We start from the raw sequence: 26,489 nt of genomic DNA, 5'->3' as shown, positions 1-26,489 counted from the left end.
CAGCTGCAACTCAAATGGTTCTAAAAATCCAAAATTAGTCAAATTACACAACTTAAACTTAATAGAGGCACCGTGTGGCTAAGTACTAAAGCTAACTACCTCACTCTAATGTGCACACCTGTGTGTGAAAGGGAGGGGATGTACGGGTGCCGTCATGGGATCAGAGAAATACCGTTATCGGTAAGTAACTACGATTTTCTCTTTCCCCCATGACGGCACCACGGAGAGAATTACAAAGATTGTACATCTAGGGAGGGACCACCGCCTCCAGAAACCTTTTCCCAAAGGTGAGATCTGAAGAGGAGGTCAAGTCTAGACGGTAATGCCTGAAAAAATGTAGAGGGGGAAGACCAAGTGGCAGCTCTACATAACTGGTCTATTGAAGCGCCGGCTTTCTCTGCCCAGGATGATGCCACTGCCCTGGTTGAGTGGGCCCTTACGTCCTCCGGGATGGACGCCCCGCAGGATGAGTAGGATAGGGTGATGGCCTCTCTTGTCCACCTCGCCAGTGTGGTCTTTGATGCCTTTTGACTTTTTCGAGGACCCTGAAACAGACAAACAGAGCCCTATCCTTCCTAAACTCCCTTGTGGTTGTCAAATATTGGGCCAGGCATCTTTTTACGTCTAAAGTTTGTAATACCTCCTCTGTTTTGTTTTTAGGATTGGTACAGAGGGAGGGTAGGGAGATTTCCTGGGTCCTATGAAACTGAGAATGCACCTTGGGGAGATATGCTGGGTCAGTCCTAAGGATTACCCTATCATCCAGAACTTGCGCGAAGGGTGAGTGGGCAGACAAGGCCTGTATATGACTAATGCGGCAGCAGAAGTTAAGGCTACAAGGAGGGAGGTCTTAAGGGACAATATTTTTAACGGAACCCCGGCTAGGGGTTCGAAGGGAGATTTAGTTAGCGCACTTAGCACTAAGTTTTAGATCCCGAGGGGGGGGGGGTGCGTAGGGGGATCGGCCTAGATCTACTTGAGGCTGTAATAAATCTCCCAACCCATCTATTTTTGGCTAGGTCATAGTTATACAAAGCTCCCAGGGCCGCCACCTGTACTTTTAAGGTGCTTGTAGCTAACCCTTTTTCCAACCCCCTTTGTAGGAATTCCAGAATTTTGTCTACATGGATTTTGCCCGTTGGGTCAGAGCCTGACACTGACATGAATTTCTTCCACACTTTGCCGTATGCTTTAGTGGTTACTGGCTTTCCGCTTTGTAATAGTGTGGTTACCAAGTTCGACGAGAAGCCCTTGTTACTTAGAAGCTCCCTCTCAAAAGCCAGCTGTCATGTGTAGGTTTTTTATGTGGGGGTGATACACCGGTCCCTGGGATAGTAGGTCTGGAGTTTCTGGTAGGACCCAGGGATCCGTTACGGACATCCTTCTCAGCCAGGAAAACCATATTCTCCGTGGTCAGAAGGGCGCTATTACTACTACTGTCGCCTTGTCTCCCCGTGTTTTCCTCAGTACTAAGGGGATGAGAGATATTGGGGGGAAGGCGTAGGCCAGATGATAATCCCAGGGTATCGTGAAAGAGTCTAGAGCTACTGGGATTGAGCAGAAGGCTTTCAACTTCCGATTCTGGCTGTTCACAAACAAGTCTATTTCTGGCCGGCCCCACAGTTTCGCAATCTGGTTGAAACTAACTGGTTTAGTTCCCACTCCCCATGTTTTAGACATGTCCTGCTCAGAAAAACTGCTGTTTGATTTTCTGAACCCTTTATGTGAAGGGCTGTCATGGATTCCAGATTGTGTTCTACCAGGTGGAAGATGGACTTTGTTACCTCCCTCAGTGCCCAAGATCTGGTGCCCCCCTGGTGGTTTAGATATGCTACCACTACCTGGTTGTCTGAGAAGACTCTTGTGTGATGGGAACGAAGAGAATTTAGAAAATGAATGAGAGCTAGTTTTACTGCCAGCAGCTCCTTCATATTTGAGGAAGCGGACTCTCTTCCCTGGTCCCAGGGCCCTTGCGCCACCTGATTATCTAGATGTGCACCCCATCCTCAGGGGCTTGCGTCCGTGGTCAGGATCTTTGTCGCAGGTAACGCCCAAGGGACCCCCCCAGCTAGGTTGGCTGGAACTGTCCACCATATTAAGGAATGTATTGTCTCTGGTGAGATGTTTAATTGCATGTCTAAATTGCCGTGTAGGGAAACGTCTGCATCTAATATTTCCCCTTGTAAGCTTCGCGTGTGGCTCTGTGCCCACTGAACTGTTGGTATGCAGGCTGTCATCGACCCCACTAGTGACATTGCCTTTCTTAGGGTAGTGGTCGGGGAGGCTATCATTTGTGACACTATTTGTGTCATTTTTTGCACCTTCGTCTACGGAAGATAACATTTCTGTTTAATTGAGTCCATTGTTATCCCCAAGTACTCTTGTACCTGACTTGATATGAGCTTGGACTTGGGTAAGTTCAGCATCCACCCTAGACTTAAGAGACCTCATGACCATGTCCACTTGTTCTTTGCAGTGGTGAAAGGTGACCCCTATTATTAAGAGATCGTCCCGGTACGGGACTATCAGAATGTTTTGCTCTCTTATGTGGGCCATTACCTCCATCATTACCTTTGTAAACACCCTTGGGGCAATGGCTAGCCCGAAGGGGAGGGCTCTGGACTGATAATGTTTCATCTCCCCCTGGATTGTCACTGCCACCCTGAGGTATTTCCTGTGGTCTCTGTGAATAGGCACATGGTAGTATGCGTCTCTTAAGTCTAATACGGCCATGAAGCAGCCGGGGGAAGCATTTTTATACAAGATTTTATCGCTTCCATTTTGAAGTGCTGAACCTCTAGGAATTTTTTCAGCCTTTTTAGATTTATGATCGCTCTGTACGATCCGTCTGGCTTCTTGCGAAGGAAGAGAGGGGAGTAGAAGCCTTTGCCCCTATCTTGGTAGGGGACTTCTTGTAACACGTTTTTCTCTTGTAGATTTGTTATCTCTTGCTGTAGAGCTAGCTGCTCTTGTGATGTCCTTTGGGGCGTTATCACAAAAGAATCGTTTGGGAGGGTGATGAATTTTAGCCTCAGACCTTCTTTTATTATATAGAATATATAGAATTATATATTATAGTATCCATGAACTCGCAGATATTTATTCCCAGGCCTGGAGAAAGTAGGATAATTTTCCCCCCGACCCGGGGAGTACCTTCATTGTGGCTTCTTGTTGTCGGGGGGGTTTGTTAAACACAAAGCCTTTATTCTTATTCCTTCTATCCTCCCATCCTTTTTTGTTCCCTTTTTTGGGGCCTTCTGCCGCATAAACCTTTTGTTCCGAAAAGGTCATTTGTATGACTGGCTGGGGGGCCCGGGAAAGGATTTCTTCTTGTCCCCGACCTTGTCTAAGATGTCGTCCAGTGTTGGGCCAAACAAGAATTCCCCTTCACACGGGATTGTGCACAACTTGGCTTCTGTCTGTAAATCTCCCGGCCAGCACTTCAGCCATAAGGCGCGTCTTGCGGCATTTGAGAAGGCCACTGAGGATGATGAAGAGGACTGGGAGGATGATGAATCACTTGAGTCGGATAGCTCGCTTTCCGACGCACTGACACTCGACTCCGGAGATCTATGCCTGGATCGGCGGTTCTTCTTTGAGGTTCTGGCACCTTTAAGGGCGTCTTCGACCTGGATTTTTATTAATGTTTTCAGGTCTGATGCAAACCTCGGACACTCCTCCTGTTTTGTCTGTTCTATGCAAGTCGCACAGAGCTTTTTCTCCCACCTAGGGGGTAGCTCTTCCGTGTATATAGCACACCTCATGTGCTTAGACTTGGTAGCGCATTTACGCCCCTGAAAGAGAAAGATTAATAGTCACAAATTAGCGAGCGGGCATTCACGGAGATCACTCACCCTCTTATGGAATGAACGATAAAGGTTCGGGCGTGAGGATTATCTCCACTGCTGAATCCACTTCTGGCTCTGCCACCATGGTGGAGCTTTGGCTGCGTCGCGACCCTGCATGACCGCTGCTGCTGCGCTGCTGGGAAGAGTCGCACTTGGGCTGTAGGTGCCGGTGCGGTTCCTGCGTTTGCTGAGGTCCCTGCTTCGGGGACCGTCGCCGTGTCTCCTTCTCCCTCTGCGGTTTCCCACTCATGGTGATCGCTCCTTCTACTTCAGCTTGCTTTTTTAAGCTTATCTCAAATTTTTTTTTTTTTTTTTAACTTGAATTTGGAGCCGCTGCCCTCTTCCCAGGGATCCCTGCGGCACCCGGAAACCTCGCGCTCCACCGGAAGTCTCGCCGCCGCAGATTACCCAGCGGTGCACCGCTCCCTCCTCTATAATGGAGCTGTAATGGCGAGCGCGCGCGCCCTACTGCCACATTGCGCATTCGGCGCCGGTTTCCTGCGCCCCCCGGCACTGTACCCATGGCTGGTGGTCGCCGCCGCTCCTGCTCTGTGCCGCCAGAGGCCTGCCTGCATCGCGGCTCCCGGTGGCCGCTGCCGCCTCCCCCGCTCTGAAGTATGGCAGGCTCCGACCTGTGCTCCTGGTGACCGCCGCCACCTGCACCTGTTGCCTTGCAATTCGGCGGGGCTCTCCTGTAGTGACCGCCGTCACTATACTGCAGGAGGCCCTCATTTTTTTTTTTTCCCTTTTTCTGGGATCGGCAGACTTCCTGGTCTCTTCACTGCCTCTCCCCACTCACCCTCAAGGCCCACCGACCTCGGTGGTGGTGCTTCGGGGGGAAGCCTGTTTGAGGCCTCGACCCGGCCGAGGCAGGGCGCCCCGCTGCCTTCACCGGCCTGGATCGGTCCCCGGAATCCTGCGACGATCCGTCAGGTACGTGCTGTAGGTTCCCCGTCAGGGACAGGAAACCAACTGATGTGGGAGAGAGGTACCACCTTTTTCATCTGTAGGTTTCCTGTCCCTGAGGGCGGATCCCTCTCTCCGTGGTGCCGTCATGGGGGAAAGAGAAAATCTTTTATTAAATACATGTACAGTAAGCTGCACACACACTGTACTAATTGTATTTGTTACTGATATCTATATATCTACCTATTCTATTTGTATTTACTGTATTACTGTATGTAACCCATCTCTTCTATCCTGTCGGCTCCTGCTGTGATTTTACACTACCGCAACTGCTGAACTGCCTGCTTTTCTTCTATGTATATATACATATATTTGTGTATGTGTGTGTGTCACTGCCTATATATATATATATATATATATATATATATGTGTATTCCAGGGGCGGACACTTGACAGCTTGGGGCCCCTGTGCAAGAAATGGGTCTGGGCCCCCTCCTTTTATGGCAACAAAGCTATATATATATATATATATATATATATATATAAATCAAAAAAGGGCAGCACTACCAAAATTAAATAGTTGGTGCAAAACCTATTCAGCAGTGTCCCAACAGCCAAATTAACAAAAGTAAAAAAAAAGAAAATGCTGCCTATTTTTTTTACTTTTTTTTTTATATATATATATATATATATATATATAAATATATATAAAAAAGTAAAAAAAATAGGCAGCACTTTTTTTTTTTTTAACTTTTGTTAATTTGGCTGTTGGGACACTGCTGAATAGGTTTTGCACCAACTATTTAATTTTGGTAGTGCTGCCCTTTTTTTGATTTATATATATATATATATATATACACTCACTGGCCACTTTATTAGGTACACCTGTCCAACTGTGTGTTAAGACTTAATTTCTAATCTGCCAATCACATGGCGGCAACTCAGTGCATTTAGGCATGTAGACATGGTCAAGACAATCTCCTGCAGTTCAAACCGAGCATCAGTATGGGGAAGAAAGGTGATTTGAGTGCCTTTGAACGTGGCATGATTGTTGGTGCCAGAAGGGCTGGTCTGAGTATTTCAGAAACTGCTGATCTACTGGGATTTTCACGCACAACCATCTCTAGGGTTTACAGAGAATGGTCCGAAAAAGAAAAAAAATCCAGTGAGCGGCAGTTCTGTGGCCGGAAATGCCTTGTTGATGCCAGAGGTCAGAGGAGAATGGGCAGACTGGTTCGAGCTGATAGAAAGGCAACACTGACTCAAATTGCCACCCGTTACAACCAAGGTAGGCAGAAGAGCATCTCTGAACGCACAGTGCGTCGAACTTTGAGGCAGATGGGCTACAGCAGCAGAAGACCACACTGGGTACCACTCCTCTCAGCTAAGAACAGGAAACTGAGGCTACAATTTGCACAAGCTCATCGAAATTGGACAGTAGAAGATTGGAAAAACGTTGCCTGGTCTGATGAGTCTCGATTTCTGCTGCGACATTCGGATGGTAGGGTCAGAATTTGGCGTAAACAACATGAAAGCATGGATCCATCCTGCCTTGTATCAACGGTTCAGGCTGGTGGTGGTGGTGTCATGGTGTGGGGAATTTTTTCTTGGCACTCTTTGGGCCCCTTGGTACCAATTGAGCATCGTTGCAACGCCACAGCCTACCTGAGTATTGTTGCTGACCATGTCCATCCCTTTATGACCACAATGTACCCAACATCTGATGGCTACTTTCAGCAGGATAATGCGCCATGTCATAAAGCTCGAATCATCTCAGATTGGTTTCTTGAACATGACAATGAGTTCACTGTACTCAAATGGCCTCCTCAGTCACCAGATCTCAATCCAATAGAGCATCTTTGGGATGTGGTGGAACGGGAGATTCGCATCAGGGATGTGCAGCCGACAAATCTGCGCCAACTGTGTGATGCCATCATGTCAATATGGTCCAAAATCTCTGAGGAATGCTTCCAGCACCTTGTTGAATCTCTGCCACGAAGAATTGAGGCAGTTCTGAAGGCAAAAGGGGGTCCAACCCGTTACTAGCATGGTGTACCTAATAAAGTGGCCAGTGAGTGTATATATATATAGCTTTGTTGCCATAAAAGGAGGGGGCCCAGACCCATTTTTATATATATATATAGCCACACACACATACAGTACATGTATATATATTACATAGTCTCCTTTATTATGTACATTTCCATCCCTTATACAGTGCCTTCTCTTGCTATGTACAGCACCGTCCCTTACATATTGGATTATATAGAGCCCTGTTTTTTTATTACATACCGTCCTCTCATGTTAGATATACTGTATAATGCAATGATGGCTGATGGAGCATAGGAAAGCTTCTTTTCTAATGGAGGAGATAATGGACTGGTAGTCTGGTCACCGTCTCCTCCATCAGCAGTCATCTTATATCTACTAAGAAAGTGGACTATGTAGTAAAAGAGGGCGCTGTAACAAAATAACAAGAATACACTATGTAAGAGACAGCACTCTACATAACAGCAAAGGAAGCTATATAATAAGGGATGGCACTATATATAACTAGAGAGGATGGTATGTAATAAGGGAGTGTTATACATCAGGGGTCCCCAACCGCCGGTCCGTGGCCCAGCACCGGGCCGCTGCAGTGCCCTTGCCGGTCCGCGGACACAAGAGGAGCCAGGGGCGGTCAGTGGCGTAGCGGGGGCTGGGGCGGCGCGCAGCAGTTCTTAGCGGCGGCCAGGGAGCGATCCAAGCAGCTCCGCTGCCTGCAAGAGGGAATAGCAGGAGCGGAGCTGCAAGGACCCGTCCAGCTTCCTGCCCGCCGCCCGTGCTTCCTGTCTCTGACTGACACAGAGAGGAGAGCGCCGCTGCTGTGTCAGAGCGAGGAAGCGCGGGCGATGCTGCGACAGGTGAGAGGAGAGAGGTGGTGTCTGTGTGTGTGTGTGTGTGTGTGTGTGTGTGTATGTATGTATGTATGTATGTATGTGTGTGTACGTGTGTGTATAGGTGTGTGTGTGTGTATAGGTGTGTGTGTGTGTGTTTGTGTAGCCTGGCCCTGGAGGAGATGGGGACATGAGGAGAAGGCCATGAGGGGAGTGATGGAGAGACGGCAGTGATGGGGTGAAGGCAATGATGGGGAGACAGCAGTGATGGGGTGAAGGCAATGATGGGGAGACAGCAGTGATGGGGTGAAGGCAATGATGGGGAGAAGGGAGTGATGGGGTGAAGGCAATGATGGAGAGACGGCAGTGATGGGGTGAAGGCAATGATGGGGAGACAGCAGTGATGGGGTGAAGGCAATGATGGGGAGAAGGGAGTGATGGGGTCAAGGCAATGATGGAGAGACGGCAGTGATGGGGTGAAGGCAATGATGGAGAGACGGCAATGATGGGGTGAAGGCAATGATGGGGAGAAGGGAGTGATGGGGTGAAGGCAGTGATGGAGAGAAGGGAGTGATGGAGAGAAGGGAGTGATGGGTTGAAGGCAATGATGGGAAGAAGGGAGTGATGGGGTGAAGGCAATGATGGGGAGAAGGGAGTGATGGGGTGAAGGCAGTGATGGAGAGAAGGGAGTGATGGGGTGAAGGCAATGATGGGGAGAAGGGAGTGATGGGGTGAAGGCAATGATGGGGAGAAGGGAGTGATGGGGTGAAGGGAGTGATGGGGTGAAGGCAGTGATGGAGAGAAGGGAGTGATGGGGTGAAGGCAATGATGGGGAGAAGGGAGTGATGGGGTGAAGGCAATGATGGGGAGAAGGGAGTGATGGGGTGAAGGCAATGATGGAGAGACAGCAGTGATGGGGTGAAGGCAATGATGGGGAGAAGGGAGTGATGGGGAGAAGGGAGTGATGGGGTGAAGGCAATGATGGGGAGAAGGGAGTGATGGGGTGAAGGCAATGATGGGGAGAAGGGAGTGATGGGGTGAAGGCAATGATGGGGAGAAAGCAGTGATGGGGTGAAGGCAATGATGGGGAGAAGGGAGTGATGGGGTGAAGGCAATGATGGGGAGAAGGGAGTGATGGGGTGAAGGCAATGATGGGGAGAAGGGGGTGATGGAGCACTTATTCAAAACCTATGGTGAGTTGAGTCACATTATAAATGTTATTTAATTATAAGTATGCACTGCTACACTACAACCGTGTCCATAGCCCCACCCCCTTATGACCAAAGCCCCGCCCCTGCCACACCTCCATCCCCGCCCTGCCGGGCCATGGAAGAATGGTCTTGCTTGAAACCGGTCCCTGGTGCAAAAAAGGTTGGGGACCACTGTTATACATAACAAAAGAGGAAACTATGTAACTAAGGATGGTGTTATACATAATAAGTGAATACACTATTTAGTAAGGAACTGTGCTATACATAAAAAGTGACTACACTATATACTGAGGAATGGCGCTATACATAATAAGTGAGTACACTATATAATAAGAGGCTGTGCTATGTATAATAAGTGAGTACACTATATACTAAGGGACTGTGTTAATGGGAACCTATCACGTTTTGGCTGCTATAAAATGCGGCCACTGCCTTTCAGGGATTATCTACAGCATTTTATAATGCTACTTATCTGCCCTGTTGAGGGCATAGCAAAGTACTGCAGTGCGCAGGGGCCGGGAAAGGTCAGAGAAACTGAGCACCTGTGCACTGCAGTACTTTGCTCTGCCCTCAACAGGGCAGATAAGTATGTCTGTGCAGAAGCGCGATCCCGGGCAGCCACGAATCAAGGAGGGCGGCATCGCAAGAAGATGGGAGGCACCAGAACTGGTCTGCAACACCCATCAGACTGGATCACACTGGACTGCCCCCCCCGGTGAGTATAATAAAACTTATTTTTCTTCACTAGCAGGTTGGATCATGGGCTTATCTACAGCATTATAGATTGCTTTAGATAAGCCCTAAAAGACGGTGGCCACATCTTATAGCGACAAAAACAGGTGACAGGTTCCCTTTAAAACTAATAAGCGATAATAACGTCTTCCTCCACCTCCCTGTTCCTAAATCCATTATAAATCCCCCTTCGTCCCTTCCCAATCCCCCACACCTCATTGTCCTCCTCCCCCCGCATCCCATTATTTTCCTCCCCCACCTCCATCATTTCCTCCTCCCCTATCACCCCCATTATTGCCCATTCCACCACCTCCATCATTTCCTCCTCCTCACCATCCCCATTATTGCCCTTTTGACCACCTCCATCATTGTCCTTTCCACCACCTGCATCATTGCTTTCTCCCCACCACCTCCATCATTCCCCTCTCCTACACACACACACACACACACACACTCTCTCACCTCTCTGCATGCTCTCCTGCAGCATCACCTGGATCACCGGCAGCTTCCTCTCTCTGGCACAGTTGTTAGCCGCGCGCTGAATGATGTCATCCAGCCGCACCACTGACTGCTGCAAGAGATAGAAAGTGCGGTCAACAAGCAGGACAGATTGCTGCATCTCCGCTCCCATTTTCTCTCCCTGCCACTGAGCAGGAGTTGGTTGTGGTAAAACGAGTGGCTGCAACTTCTCCCAAATAACCTCAAAACCAATTGACAAATAGTTGGATTTCCTAGGTGAAATCGATAACGTAGTGAGATGAAGCTTTCTCCAGTAGCCAGGTGTCTATGACAAATTCGAAAGGAATTATGCCACCAAAAAATAACTAGCAAAATGTCAATAAATGGATGTGGATTTAATTTAATCTACTTTATTCAAGTGACAGATTTATAGTAAATTGTGCATGTGATGGAAATTTCAAAAAAAAATTTACAATAAAAAAAATTATTACAAAATTATTTACCACAGTGTCACTTCTAATCGTTGTTCTGGACTAATGCTTTTACGAAACGTTGTGCCTTGACGATGAATGTTTTCATGTATATATGGGATAACAGAGCATCAAAGGTTTCAATGGACTTTCAGAGATTATTTTTCAAATTTCTCCAGAAAAAAAAAAATCACAATTGGTAATAAAGGGTGTGGGAAAACACCATATCTTTGACGCACAGAGTTCATTGGATGCACCCAAGTTTGCCTTCTTCCACGTTTGATCTGCCTCCGACACAATAGCATTAAGTGATATTTCACAAGCAGAGACACAATCATGTTGCTCCTTGCAGCCTTTCCAGTCGTTCAAGAATGTCTACCCTACTCTGACAAGAGAAATAAATAGCCACAGACTGGTTACTACCACTTTTAAAAAAAAACTTTATTGTCCCATTAACAAAAGAGGCCAAACGTATTGGGTATACTTTATTTAGTTGAAAAATAAGACAAACATAGAAAAATTTAATACTCCGTTTGACAGATATGATTAACGTATACATTAGACGGACTACACTTATGTAGTGTGAAAGTACCCTTAGAGATTGACTGCAGATTTCCTTCTTCTCGACTGTCAGTCTAGGGTGCCTAACAGCCCCAAATACAGTATGGTCACCACAGACCCCACTATAATGTCCCCCACAGCCCTCTATGCAGTTTGGTTACCACAGACTCCTATACAGGATAATGTTCCAACAGCCCCCCATACAGTATGATGTCCCCACAGCCACCTGTATAATTTCTCCCATAGCCATCTATACAGTATGATCTTACCACAGACAGCAGTATAATGTCCCCCTCAGCCCCTAAACAGTGATATCCCCACAGCCTCCAGTATAACATCTCCCACAGACCCTTATACAGTATGATGTCATCACAGACCCCAGTAAAATGTACCCCACAACTCCCATTATAATGTCCCCCACAGAACCCTATACAGTATGAAGTCCCCACAGTCCAGGTACAATGACAGTAAATTACACTAATTATGCACAGGGCTATTGTGATGTAACAACCTTATGTAAGCCCTTTGAACGCATGTCCCGACACCGCTGGAACAGCGCGCCAGCATGGGATGTGAGCATAAGTGTTTTTATTTTAATGGGTCCAAACATGAAAAATAACAAGGGGATGTCCTGGTGGTAGACAACCCTTTTGAGAAGATTTTCAGTAAAAATTTTCCAATATTCTGAACTTGAAAAAGGCTTCTTCCGTGTGTGACTTTTCTGATGTTTATTAAGTGTTGATTTCCAAGTAAAACATTTTCCATATTAACAATATGAAGGCTTATCCCCTGTGTGAATTCGCTGATGTTTATCAAGGGTTGATTTACTTCGAAAACATTTCCCGCATTCTGAACATGAAAAAGGCTTCTCCCCTGTGTGAATTCTCTGGTGTTTAACAAGAGTTGATTTATCTAGAAAACATTTCCCACACTCTGAACATGAAAAAGGCTTCTCCCCTGTGTGAGTTCTCTGGTGTTTAACAAGAATTGATTTCCATAAAAAACATTTCCCACATTCTGAACATGAAAAAGGCTTCTCCCCTGTGTGGATTCTCTGGTGGCTAGCAAGATGCTCTTTCCGGCTAAAACATTTTCCACATTCTGCACATGAAAAAGACTTCTCCCCTGTGTGAATTCTCTGATGTTTAACAAGAGTGGATTTCTCTGTAAAACATTTCCCACATTCTGAACATGAAAAAGGCTTCTCCCCTGTGTGAGTTCTCTGGTGTTTAACAAAAATTGATTTCCATAAAAAGCATTTCCCACATTCCGAACATGAAAAAGGTTTTTCCCCTGTGTGAGTTCTCTGGTGTCTAATAAGCTGATCTTTCCGGCTAAAACACTCCCCACATTGTGCACATGAAAACGGTTTCTCCCCTGTATGGGATCTCAGGTGCTTAACAAGATTTGATTTCTGGTTAAAACATTTCCAACATTCTGAACATGTAAAAGGCTTCTCCCCTGTGTGAATTCTCAGGTGCGTAACCAAGTCTGATTTCTGGTTAAAACATTTCCCACATTCTGAACATGCAAATGGCTTCTCCCCAGTGTGGGTTCTCTGGTGTCTTACAAGATGTGATTTAAGGTTAAAACATCTCCCATTTTCCTTAGTAGTCGGTAATGAATCAGAAGACAGGACCTGTTTTAAAGAATCAGATGACAGATCTTTGTTGTGAAGGGATGATGGTATATCGGGAGTAATGGAATTCACTCCAAGTGTATCCTGTAGGATCTCCAGATCATCTGATTTAAAAATTGAAGACGTCAGTTCTCCTTCTGATCTCCTGGTACAATTATCTGTCAAGAATGAAACCAATTGTAATTTTTTGAATAAAATATCCTTGAATTTTATATTTTTGAACACTTCTACATAAGCTGTACATAAGAATAGCAAGTTATGTAACAATATTGAATTATTCACCAAGGCAATGATAGTTTACAGTCTAATAGAAAACCTCATGGGATGAACCAGTGGACCGTGGTGTTCAACTGTTTGCTCATTCTGCCTCCTAAATATGGAATAAAAAGCCACCAAACAATTCTACATAGGTGAAAATAATACCAATAAAAACTTCTACTCATCTCTCAAAAAGCAAGTCCCCACTCAGGTACATAATCTGTAAGTGGAAAAACAGAGGTTCCCACATTATTAGTGGTTCAAAGGGTCCTGAAAGGCAACATGGCTTCCATAAACCAATCCAGCAATATCCGCTCTAAGTCAAATCTCCCCCTCACTTCTAAACCACAATTAGCATCTATGTATTTGGGATTACTATAGTGAGAAGAACCCACTTAATTCACAGTGTGTGTTTCTCCTGGAGCACAATCTGAGCACTATGTGTTAGGTAATAAAATGGCAAATGTGCAATTCTCACTCTCCAACGTCCACTGCATTCTAATTCCCAGAAAGTGTCTGTGGAGTAAAAAGAAGGATTTTTGGTACTCACTGTAAAATCTCTTTCTTGGAGCCTTCATTGGGGGACACAGGTAACCACGGGTGTATGCTGCTGTCGCTAGGAGGCTGACACTATGCAAATAAAGTAAAACTGCCTCCTCCTCCATAGCATACACCCACTGACAGGCAGGAAGTACCTCAGTTAAGTGTTAAAGCAGTAGGAGAAGCAACCAAACTCCACATATGTACCGGCTCAACAACCAAGGCACGTAGACCCAAAACCAGTACAAACAAATAGGGAGGGTGCCGTGTCCCTCAATGAAGGCTCCAAGAAAGAGATTTTACGGTGAGTACCAAAAATCCTTCTTTCTTTATCGCTTCATTGGGGGACACAGGTAACCAAAGGACGTCCTAAAGCAGTCCCCAAGGGTGGGAACAGAAAGAATGCCGAGAAAAAAGGACTGAGGCCGGCCGATGCGTAACCGCCGCCTGCAGCATCTTTCCTTCTTGCCTGCGTCGGACAAGACATGAGTATGAATCTTCGCAAAACTTGAAAGAATGTGCGAAGATGACTAGGTCGCGGCCCTGCAGCCTCTAAAGCCGAGGCCTAGTGAAAAACTGCCCCAGGAGTTATCCAGAGTATGGACTGGAGAGGGGCAAGAGGGACCTAGAGAAGAAAGACGGCAGGATAATGCTGCCAACTCAGAACTCCCCTGATTTCTCTTCTTGGTAGCCAGTAAGGCTAACAGAACCAAACAGTTGTACTTACGCCACCTGAATCAGATCATCAGTAACTGTCGTAGAAACTTGATAATGCAGGTTTTCTCGCCCAACGCATGGTCAGAATGACGTGATGGGAAAAACCCCAGTCCCTCTGAGAAGTAGGCCTCAAAGGCCATGGCGTTAAACTTAAACGATTGTGAACTGTGGCGGAAGAAGTGCCTTGCGAAAGAATATCCGGGCGGTCTGGAAAGCCCCAGGAGGCGTCCATGAGTATGTATGGCAGTTCCAGGTACCAGGTCTGACTTAACAGCTTGTAGTTGTCAGGACCCTTCTGACTGATTTTTTTTTTTCTAACTCTTGTGATTAAGGGAAGAGGCGGTGACAGAAGAGGCATCTGAAACTGGGACCACGGAATCACAAGTGCGTCGCAACAGACAGCCATCGGATCCTGGGACCTGGTAACACACCGGGGAGCCTTTTGGTTCTTTGAGAAGTCGTTAGGTGGGCATCCGGAATGCCCCACCTCGGACAAATTTAGCCAAAGACGGCGGTGTTGAGAGATTACTCGCCTGACGCGAACCCCCGGTGATACAAAAAAAATCGGCTTCCCAGTAGTCTACCCCTGGAATGTGCACAGCTGATATGGCGGGGACATGGCCTTCCGCCCAATGCAGGATCATTGCTACCTCTACCCTGATCCATGTGTTGTGAGTCCCGCTTTGGTGGTTTATGCAAGCCATGGCTGTGAGAAAGTCCGGCTGACTGCGGACTGGCTTGCCTGCGAGGAGAGACTGCCAACGGAGGAGGGCAAGAAGAATTGCCCTGATCTCCAAGAGATTGATGGGGAGGAGGGTCTCCTGAACATTCCAGCGACCCTGCGCTGTGAGAATGAGGAAGCCAGCTCCCCAACCCTGAAGACTGGCATCGATGTTGATGATCTGCCAATGGAGTGGGAGAAATTACCTCCTGCGCAGGGCAGAGACGGATAGTGTCCACCAAGAGAGGGACTGCTTCACATTGAGAGGTAAAAGCACTGGCCGATCCAGGGAAACAGTCCAGGGAAACAATTCTCTTGTCCCAGGTAGACAGGAGGGCCAACTGAAGAGGGCAGGTGTGAAACTGGGCATAAGGCACAGTTTCCATGACCGCCGCCATGACCTTCGTGGAGACCCTGGTAGCGGACGCCAGGCTGAACTGGAGTACCGTGTACTGGTAATGGTGCTCCTGTACCGCAAACCGAAGGAACCTCCGATGCCTTACACAAACAGAAATGTGCAGGAAAGCATCCTGAATGTCCACAGAGCAAAGTAAATCCCCCTGCTCCATAGAGGGGATCACCGAGCACAAAGACTACGTTCTGAAGAGGTGAATCCGAAGGTGGGAATTCAACTGCTCGAGGTCTAAGATCGGGCGGGGAGAAACATCTTTTTTCGGGAGTACGAAGAGGTTCGAGTAGAACCCAGAAAACCGTTCATGCCAAGGAACAGGTACAATGACACCTGAGCTTAGGCAGGGAAGTGACGGCTTGGAGAACCCATGAGAGGGTTGATTTAGAGGGAAGCAGAAACGTCTTCCTAGGGGCGAAGAAAATTCCATTTTATAGCCGGGTGTAACTGTCTCCCTGACCCAGGCGTCGTCGACCGCCGACAACCAAGTCTCCGTAAAAAGAAGAAACCTGCCTTCCACCCTGGAAAGATTCCCAGGTAGAGGTGACCTGTCATTAGAGGAGAATCTGTGATAGGGGGATCCGGAGGACTTAGAGTGATGGGTCCTAGGCCTCCAGTGAGGAATAGCTTGAAGAAAGGTTTCCTTCTTTCCCCTTGTGCAGAAGAACTGTCCTGCTACAAAGAAAAGGATTAATAAATTCACACAGAAACCTGTGAAAGAAAAAACACTGCGGATCTGGGGTTAGATCCAGGTCCGCCTCCTACAGACACTAAGCTTAAACTGAGGTACTTCCTGCCTGTCAGTGGGTGTATGCTACGGAGGAGGAGCCAGTTTTACTTTATTTGCATAGTGTCAGCCTCCTAGCGACAGCAGCATACACCCGTGGTTACCTGTGTCCCCCAATGAAGCGATAAAGAAATATTCCCTACTTCTAAAGATTAATTCATTCAGAGTTATAATTTCCAAAATGCAGTCACTTTATGGGGATTTCTACTGCTCTGGTTTTCTGCCCTTTTGTCACATTAGGGCTTCTGCAAATAGTGTCCCATCTCTTCTGGGATCTGCTCCTGCAACTTCTGCTTCTGTCACCAGGAGCCGCATTATTCACTCTGCAGCGGCGCTGGTAATGGAGTACACATGGGAACCAGAAGCCCTGGGAGGCACAGGGTCTGTCCAGCCAATAGGATTAGGGTGCCTGGGACCAAGAGTATCGTCCAGTCTGCCAGTATGTGTGCGGTACAGCTGAAGTAATCTGCTCCCTGCTTCAGTCAATTGGAAAGCACCACACCCTACTAAAGAATCTTGCCAGAAACTGCCAGATACAGCCTTGTTTTTCTCTGATTCAGTCCTCAGTGCTCAGCTCCCGGCTGGTATATTTGTTCCCTGTTGTGAACCTGCCCGTTTACTGAATACTTTTGCATCTTTGGATTTTGTATTTTCTGTGCCATTGTTGTTCTGACCTGGCTATCTGACTATTATTCTTGCCATCTCATGCCACATTACAACAGGTGCCACAGTAGCAAAAGCCTAGGGGTCTCTGTGTTTAGTCCAGATCCTTGTAGAGAGGTTAAAGGGTGATGAGCAAGGCAATCTCTGGGATCTGCAAATCGAAGTAGAAAGCACAAAGCCTGTTCATGGTGGCCATCTTTTGCGCTTCCAGGTGACCAATAACAGTGCTCCTAATACATTGTGTCTGCAAACTTATCCAGAAAGATCTGCATTCAAATAGCAAAATGGCGCTCCTTCCCTTCTTAACCTGTCATATGCCCAGGCAGTAGCGTACAACCTTATGTAGGGTATTATCGGATTCAAGAGAAGCTGGAAAATAATTTGTAAGGTCCATCTGTTCTCTATTATTCTTTGTGAAGAATTCCAAAGTTACCACCACATGAAGAGACATACATCAGATTTAAAATTGGGCCTGATTAGAAACAAAACTGGCTGCGGGAAGTGGATAAACCAGAGAATTTGGGCATTAACTACTGTAGTCAAAAACTGTGACTAAAGATAATAACACATCTACTGAAATAATCAAACTCAACAGTCTTCATCAGTAAAAAATGAGTAACTAGTGGTGAAACCTCTCTGAGGTAATTAAAGTATGGGGCTCGGTGGCTCTTGGCAATATCAACTACTGTAAGGGCCAATATTTTCTATCAGATGAGTTTCTTGAAGAAATATTAGACATTTAAAAGAGAACTTTTTATAAAAGTCCTGAACTAATGTGTCTTAAATTTAGATCTCAGGCATTTGGAAGAGGCAATGGAGAACTTTTATCAAAGACTATCAGTGAGTTACAGACTCACATAAATGAGGAAGGCCGAACCCACCACAATGAAACTATCATACAAAATGAATCTGTAAAATAAAAGACCTAGACTAAAAATACAACTTAGATCTCTAACAAGAACATATGTATGAGGGGAGAACTCCCATAGTAAACCGGAGTTGCACTCATTTCTTGTGGTCCATTGGAGACAGTATGACTACGGAGCAGAAAAGCAGAGAAAGTATTAGTGCTCTCCATTTCAGGAGAGATTGTGCTGTAATCTGAATTCCTTATGATCGAAAACATAATGGAATTTATGACGTGAAGTGAATCCATAAAACCAGGATTTGGTATTGTACAGAAATTCACACTTGGCCATCACTGCACATTTTATGTTATGGATCATAAAAGCTAAGTTTGGTCAGAAAGACTGGACCATATGAGCACATTCAGCAGCACAGAACGGAGAGAAGGTAGATTCATCCAGTAAGATATCAGGGATCTAGGAAACCAACAGCATCATTACCTTCCACTTTCTCTTACAGGCCCATCATATTTTTCTTCAAGTGATTTTCTAACTTATCAGCACATTCTACGTACGCGGTCATTTTACTTTGTAGTTTACAGATCTGGGCAGGTAACAGTCAGCGTCTTCTAATCCCAGAGGGTAGGTGAATCCTCCAGGTTGTAACTTCTATAGAAAAGGGCTTTCAATGCCCAAAGTCATTTGAACAGTTTTGGGTGGAGGAGAATATTGTGCTTAAGAGGCAAAAATGATGATCACACGATTGTGATACGGCCGGACTACACGACCGATAAAGCAGCCACAGCCGGTGACTGAGAAGAATCTGTGACTTCTCTGCATTTAGTGGTCACTACTCACCTGGGTAGTCATATGTAGGAATCTCCTCTTTACACCGCTCATCGCCCCTCACATATGTCTCCGTAGTATTAATATGGGTCAGATTATCACCCTGAAACAAATATTGCAAAAGTGACAGACAGATGGAGAAGTCACATCTATGATCAGCTCTAATCTTGCCATCTCCACCGTTCTCATTACACAAGTATAAAACATATAATACTGGTGGATAAAACAAGACTGAGCACAAGACCTTCACAGCCATCTACACATCATAGGGGAGATCTCATGACACCTTCTCCATCTACCTGATGATCCTGAGGAACATTGGGATCTTCTTGTTTACAGTCCTGTGGAAGAAGAGGACGGGGACATCTCTCTGGTGTTGTCCTCTTACTGGATAGATCTGGAGGAAACACATACAGGGACTGAATTCATTCTTTACATACAGATAATTATAGGCCATGTGTATTTAGTCCTGTCTATTACCTGGTGAAGTGAGGGGCTGGGGAACCTCCATCATGACGTCCTTGTACAGATCTTTTTGTCCTTCTAAATACTCCCACTCCTCCATGGAGAAATAGACAGCGACATCCTGGCACCTTATGGGAACCTGACACATACAATGATACCGTCATCCCCCCGATCCCTTCATAGCGTTACTGTATAATGTCCCAGCATTCCCAGCAGTGTCACCTCTCCAGTCAGCAGCTCAATCATCTTGTAGGTGAGTTCTAGGATCTTCTGGTCATTGATGTCTTCATGTATCAGGGGGTGAGGTGGAGGGCCTGTGATTGGGCTCAGGGGTCTTCCCCATCCCTCAGACACAGGGTCCTGACAGCGCTCACTAGAGGTCTTCTTCACTACTGTGTAATCCTGGTTATGGAGAGACACATTAATAAATCTCACTACAGACATTTCCAGAGTCCTCACCTCTCCAGTTCTGTCCATCTGTTATTCCCATAGATAAGAATGATGTAATGTGACGTCATCAGAATCTCTCACCTCTCCAGTAAGCCGGAAGAGGATCTCTAGGGTGAGGTGTAATATCCTCTCCGCCATCTTGTCTCTGTCCATATCCATCCTTAATGGGTAAATCAGGAAAATTCTCATATATAGAAGATCCTCACTGAGAGGATCCGATATTGTAGAGACCTGAATGAGAAGATGAGCCGATGTAACATCATAAAAATCCTGTGTAATAATACAATTACTGGAGATAATAAGGGAAACATATGAGGAGATTTATTATTTTACAGTATTTAGTTTTCTTCTTTACATCTACTACTAAAACTAAATGTATAGACTTGTTAGGAGACTATGTAGAAAAATAAAAAACATTTTTGACTATATTCATTGTGTTTATTATTGATTATCATTACTTTTGGATCGCCCCTCGTATATTTAGGCCACAGACAACAAGCAGTTTCTCCCTCGGAATCGGCAGCTGAATACGTTCCTCATAGACTCATCTTCCATAACGCTAATTCTCGTCTCATTACCGACACTGGAATCGGCATTAGCAATACTGCAGGAGATATTCATTACACGTGACAGGAGGAATAACTACTTCATGATGAGGACGACATCTTCATCTTCTACTACGGCTCTAGAAACATATTTGGCCAGAGTCCGTCACTGACTCCATCCCCACCGGCCGTCTATATGAAGGTTTCCTGTCTTCCCCGCACTGTAATCTTCTATCACGTTAGATTTAATGGTCTTTAATCTCTGCACTGAATCCTGCATGCTACCAGCCTCAGCTTTTCATTTTAGCCAGCATATTTAATTGTATATAGCAATTTCTACTTACTCTGCTTCTCCCCTTATGCTGTGAGGTCAAGTAACTTTTTCAAAGTGGCTTATGATCCATGTAGGCCTGGACACTTGCTTATCTGCCTACTACATTTATTGTATCCTGCTGTGTCAACTTAGTTTGATTGCTATTGAGAGAAAAAAAAAAAAGGAAGAGATCTCATAACTAACCTCCTATACACTCACTGGCCACTTTATTAGGTACACCTGTCCAACTGTGTGTTAAGACTTAATTTCTAATCAGCCAATCACATGGCGGCAACTCAGTGCATTTAGGCATGTAGACATGGTCAAGACAATCTCCTGCAGTTCAAACCGAGCATCAGTATGGGGAAGAAAGGTGATTTGAGTGCCTTTGAACGTGGCAAGATTGTTGGTGCCAGAAGGGCTGGTCTGAGTATTTCAGAAACTGCTTATCTACTGGGATTTTCACGCACAACCATCTCTAGGGTTTACAGAGAATGGTCCGAAAAAGAAAAAAAATCCAGTGAGCGGCAGTTCTGTGGCCGGAAATGCCTTGTTGATGCCAGAGGTCAGAGGAGAATGGGCATACTGGTTCGAGCTGATAGAAAGGCAACAGTGACTCAAATTGTCACCCGTTACAACCAAGGTAGGCAGAAGAGCATCTCTGAACGCACAGTGCGTCGAACTTTGAGGCAGATGGGCTACAGCAGCAGAAGACCACACTGGGTACCACTCCTCTCAGCTAAGAACAGGCATCTGATGGCTACTTTCAGCAGGATAATGCGACATGTCATAAAGCTCGAATCATCTCAGATTGGTTTCTTGAACATGACAATGAGTTCACTGTACTCAAATGGCCTCCTCAGTCACCAGATCTCAATCCAATAGAGCATCTTTGGGATGTGGTGGAACGGGAGATTCGCATCAGGGATGTGCAGCCGACAAATCTGCGCCAACTGTGTGATGCCATCATGTCAATATGGTCCAAAATCTCTGAGGAATGCTTCCAGCACCTTGTTGAATCTCTGCCACGAAGAATTGAGGCAGTTCTGAAGGCAAAAGGGGGTCCAACCCGTTACTAGCATGGTGTACCTAATAAAGTGGCCAGTGAGTGTATATTGAGACATAGTCTGGGACAGCATTTATGCAGGGGTAGCATTTATGTACATGTGATCAAAGTACTGGCAGTTAAAGATGGCAGTTAGTCAGGGAATGAGACAGGTAAGCCAAATAAAAAAATATATTCCCTTTACATTTGGATTACAACACATATTCACCATATGCATTTATATAATTTATATCTTGGCTGCTGCATTCACTCACATCCACCACCCTTGCATTAACTCTTTACACTCCATCCATATCGGCCCCTCTGTCCTTTCCTCTCCTATGTATAGCACTCACGCGCTTTTCACATTGCTAAACAGCACAAATCCACTCAGTCCAACCATCCAACACATAAGACGTTCTCACAAATCACTTAACCATCTACTTACTCTTTCTATCCTGCTTCTTCTAGTCGCAGGAGATATCGCTCCAAACCCCAGCCCTCCATGTAATAGCAAGTCAAACTTTCCAACTGCTACACTCAGAAACTCCTCTAATCTTATTAATATTCCCTGCATACCTTCTGTCTCTTTTAATTGTGCCCTTTGGAATTCTCGCTCAGTGTGTAATAAACTCCCCTTCATCCTTGACTTCTTCCTTTCAAATTCTCCTAACCTTCTAGCTCTTACTGAAACCTGGATCCAGCAGTCAGACACCACCACTGCTGCTGCTGCTCTCTCATATGGTGGACTACACTTTTCTCATACCTCAAGATCAGACAACAGAACAGTTGGAGGCGTTGGTCTGCTCCTAGCACCCAAATGTACTTTTCAGGTTATCCCTCAAGTTTTCCCTTCTTTTGAGGTCCATGCTGTCAGACTCTACATCCCCTTCTCCATGCGAGTGGCGGTGGTGCATCATCCTCCCGGCCCTTGCCATCAGTTCCTAGATCAATTTGCCACCAGGCTTCCACATTTTCTTTCCTGTGACATCCCCACCCTCATCATGGGTGATTTCAACATCCCCACTGCTCTTCCCCTGTCCCCATCTGCTTCTCACCTTTTATCTCTAACCTCCTCTTTCTGCCTCTTGCAGCATACTAACTCCCTCAACTTGGTCTTCTCCCGGCTTTGCTCAGTGGATGATTTCACAAACTCCCCTCTCCCGCTCTCTGACCACAACCTTCTTTCATTCTCTATCAAGAAATGCCATCCCGCCCAGGTCACCTCGACTTTCCACACATATAGAAACAAACAGGCCATTAACATCCATAAATTTATGTAGAACTTGCAGGCATCATTGGCCCCTATCTCCTCCTTCTCAAGTCCAGATTCTGCACTGAAGCATTACAACGAAACCCTGCAAAGTGCCCTAGATGAAATTGCACCTCCTATACATAGAACAACACGATACAGACGGTGACAACCGTGGCACACGCTGCAAATACGTTTCCTGCAGAGATGCTCCAGTGCGCCGAACGTCTGTGGAGAAAATCTAATCTACCCGAAGAGTTCATCCATTACAAGTTTATGCTTAAAACATACAACACTGCCCTTCACCTCTCCAAACAAACCTATTTCAACACCCTCATCACCTCACTATCCAATAACCTGAAACGTCTCTCTGACACTTTTCATTCCCTACTCAACCCAAAAGTGCAGGTCCCAACCACGGAGCTCCGCGCTGACGATCTGGCCAATTATTTCAAAGAAAAAATTGACCACATCCGACAGGAAATTTTCTCCCAATCTCTCATACCATGCACTGTCCTCCCTCCCCCACTCCATCTAGCTAACCCTCTGATTTTGAACCAGTCACAAAAGATGAAGTAATCAGGCTCCTTGCATCTTCTCGCCCTACCACTTGCATCAGTGACCCCATTCCATTACATCTCCTCCAGTCCCTTTCCCCTGCTATCACCTCTCAACTAACAAAAATATTTAACCTCTCTCTCTCTTCTGGTATCTTTCCCTCCTCATTTAAGCATGCCATCATACATCCATTACTTAAAAAACCATCCCTCGACCAAAACTGTGCCACTAACTATAGACCTGTCTCTAATCTTCCCTTCATCTTTAAACTCCTGAAATGCCTGGTCCACACCCGTCTTATCCGCTATCTCTCAGATAACTCTCTTCTCGACCCTCTTGAATCTGGTTTCTGCTTTTTACACTCTACTGAAACTGCCCTCACTAAAATGTCTAATGATCTACTGCTAAATCTAATCGTCACTACTCCATGCTAATTCTCTTGGATCTCTTTGCAGCATTCGACACCATGGATCATCAGCTCCTCCTCACTATGCTCCACTCCATCGGCATCAAGGACACGTCATCTCCTGGTTCTCCTCCTATCTCTCTGACCGCTCCTTTACTGTATCTTTTGCTGGCTCCTCCTCTCATCTTCCCCTTACTGTTGGGGTTCCTCAAGGATCAGTCCTAGGCCCCCTCCTCTTCTCTTTGTATAATGCCCCTATTGGACAAACAATCAGTAGATTTGTTTTCCAGTACCATCACTATGCTGATGACACCCAATTATACACTTCTTCTCCCAATATCACGCCTGCCTTTTTAAAAAACACCGGCGATTGTCTTAACGCTGTGTCTATCATCATGTCCTCACTATATCTGACACTGAACCTGTCAAAAACTGAACTCCTCGTGTTTCCTCCCTCTACTAACCTACCTTTGCCCGACATTGCCATCTCCGTGTGTGGTTCCACCATTACTGCCCAGCAACATGCCGGTTGTCTTGGGGTCATACTTGACTCCGAGCTTTCATTCACCCCCCACATCCAATCACTGGCTTGCTCTTGTTATCTGTACCTCAAAAACATCTCTAGAATTCGACCTTTTCTTACTTTCGACTCTGCAAAAACTCTTACCGTTTCTCTTCTTCATTGTCATCTGGACTCTTGTAACTCTACTAATCAGTCTCCCTCTTACCAAACTCTCCTCTCCAATCTGTCTTGAATGCTGCAGCCAGGATCATATTCCTCACAAATCATTATACTGATGCCTCTACCTTGTGCCAGTCCTTACACTGGTTACCCATCCACTCCAGAATCCAGTACAAACTTATTACCCTCACCCACAAAGCCCTCCATGGCTCAGCACCACCCTACATCTCCTCCCTTGTCTCAGCCTACCACCCTACCTGTGCCCTCCGTTCTACTGATGACCTGAGGTTAACATCCTCAATAATCAGAACCTCCCACTCCCTTCTCCAAGACTTTTCACATGATGCACCAATTGTTCGGAATGCACTACCCAGCTTGATACAATTAATCCCCAATCCCCACAGTTTCAAGTGTTCCCTAAAAATGCATTTGTTCAGACTGGCCTATCACCTCAATGCATTAACCTAAGCTATCCCTGTGTGGCTCATTCAAAAATTTTTACCATAACCAGGTTCCTCGCATCATGATCTCACATGCTTTTTGCATTTAATAACCATCTGTGTCTGTACTGTTACATATTTAGACTGTTAACTGGTTCATGCAGCAACAGGAACACCCGATTCTTACACTATGACTGGTCCAAACCATAAAAACAATTAAAGCAATTGTTACCACCCACCTTTCGTGTCTCCCCTTTTTTCCTCATAGACTGTAAGCTTGTAATCAGGGCCCTCATTCCTCTTGGTATCTGTTATGATCTATGCGATTATTGTTATGCTGTAATGTCTATTGTCTGTACAAATCCCCTCTGAAATGTAAAGTGCTGCAGAATATGTCGGCGCTATAGAAATAAAATTTATTATTATTATTATCTCAGGTCTGAGTCACACACAGAAGTTTGAGGCTTTTAGAAAAGCTTCTTTGTAAGAACAAGACAGGAGATATATGAGGCCAATGTCTCCACGTACAGTAGGTTTTTCCCTCTGGATAAGTTGCTGTCTTTTTGGTATTTTCCCCCACTTAGAAGGGACACCTGTGGATAGCGGGGTCTTTACCTGCTGCAGTCCTGGTGGGATTTAGTCAATAAAGTGGACGTTGGACAAAGATCACCATCAATTAACATCAGACGGAAGGAACAACGCTCCTCCATTCAGCTCTATGGATCTAGGATGAAATCCACTGCGGCCCCTGCAAGAAAAGAATGAGAAAGAGCAGAAGTTTTGTGAGACCACCGTGGCCGGACATTTCTATGGCTGCTCTGTGTGCACAGGACCTGTGATGAGGTCACAGGAGGGGAGGAGTCAGGGGTCACATGATCAGGGGCCTCATTGTATGCAGGACTCTGCTGTGCTGGTTGTCATGGTGCTGGATGAGGGGAAGTTTATGTGTGTGGGGTCAGGAGTAGAGTTGAGCGAAACGGGTCGGTCAATTTCAAAAGTCACCGACTTTCGCAAAAGTCGGGTTACATGAAACGAAACCCGACCATAGCCCGAGGGCGGCCACGAGGTCGGCGACCAGAGCACCAAAGTCGCATTTCAAAAGATGCTTCAGCGCCCTTTTTCGGCCAATGATGGAGGACGCACACTGTGGACAACGCGATGACATAGGCAGCGGTCACCACCATCTTTGAGAAGGGCATGCAAGTGATTGGCTGGCTTTGTGTGGCGTCACAGGGGCTATAAAAGGGCGTGCACGCCGACCGCCATCTTACTTCTGCCGATCGTAGCATAGGGAGAGCTGCTGCTGCTGCTGATTCTGTAGGGAGAACGTTAGGCAGGGAAGAAGAACAAAAAACTGCTTCTGCTGTTAGCGATTTCCACTTACAACACAACACTTTGTGTGCAGTGACAGGGGAGGCTATATTTTGGTGCATCAGCTCTGTTGGTTATTAGGCTGCCTTATAAGGCTCCCTGATAGCTGCATTGCTGTTTGCACACTGCTGTGCAAACTGCTTTTTTAAAAGCAAAAATACTTTTCTTCCTCTTTTCTGCACAGTTACCAAGTGTTCATTTTTCCACACTTTTGTGTGCAGCAGTCCTGCTTATTAGGCTGCCTGCGTCCATACTTGGACTGAGAGCATCATTGTCAGCCTCCTAAAATCTCTAGGGAGATTCCCCAATACTATATACACCTTGTACCTTGTCATACACCAACCAATTTCAGCATGTTACATTGAGGTGTAATCTATAGTGGGCCTGAGATAATAGTTCAGCCTCCTAAAATCTCTAGGGAGATTCAAATTCTCCCCAGTCTTGTATAGACATTTTATACACCATCCAATTTCA

The 26,489-nt window shown here is 45.9% G+C and overlaps 1 protein-coding gene across 9 annotated transcripts in view; it reads right to left on the bottom strand.

Moving 5' to 3' along the window:
- LOC141047275 (uncharacterized) overlaps nt 1–26,489 on the bottom strand; it is an 841,567-nt gene that overhangs the window by 539,774 nt on the left and 275,304 nt on the right. For 5 of the 9 annotated variants that reach the window (XM_073542295.1, XM_073542299.1, XM_073542296.1 and 2 more), the window contains one exon: nt 18,788–18,885. In XM_073542295.1, the coding sequence (XP_073398396.1) occupies nt 18,788–18,885 (98 nt within the window). Of the gene's footprint in view, nt 1–10,925; nt 12,861–18,500; nt 18,592–18,787; nt 18,886–18,968; nt 19,093–19,175; nt 19,356–19,484; nt 19,635–20,292; nt 20,423–25,259; nt 25,470–26,489 lie in introns of those variants that run through there. The other 4 variants (XM_073542293.1, XM_073542301.1, XM_073542294.1 and 1 more) reach the window with 4 other exon arrangements.

The sequence above is a fragment of the Dendrobates tinctorius genome, unplaced genomic scaffold (assembly GCF_039654945.1).
Source record: "Dendrobates tinctorius isolate UK_male_01 unplaced genomic scaffold, ASM3965494v1 ptg000126l, whole genome shotgun sequence".
NCBI lineage: Eukaryota > Metazoa > Chordata > Amphibia > Anura > Dendrobatidae > Dendrobates > Dendrobates tinctorius.
The sequence above is the reverse complement of the archived record's forward strand: the minus strand, read 5'-3'. Positions and strand labels throughout refer to the sequence as shown.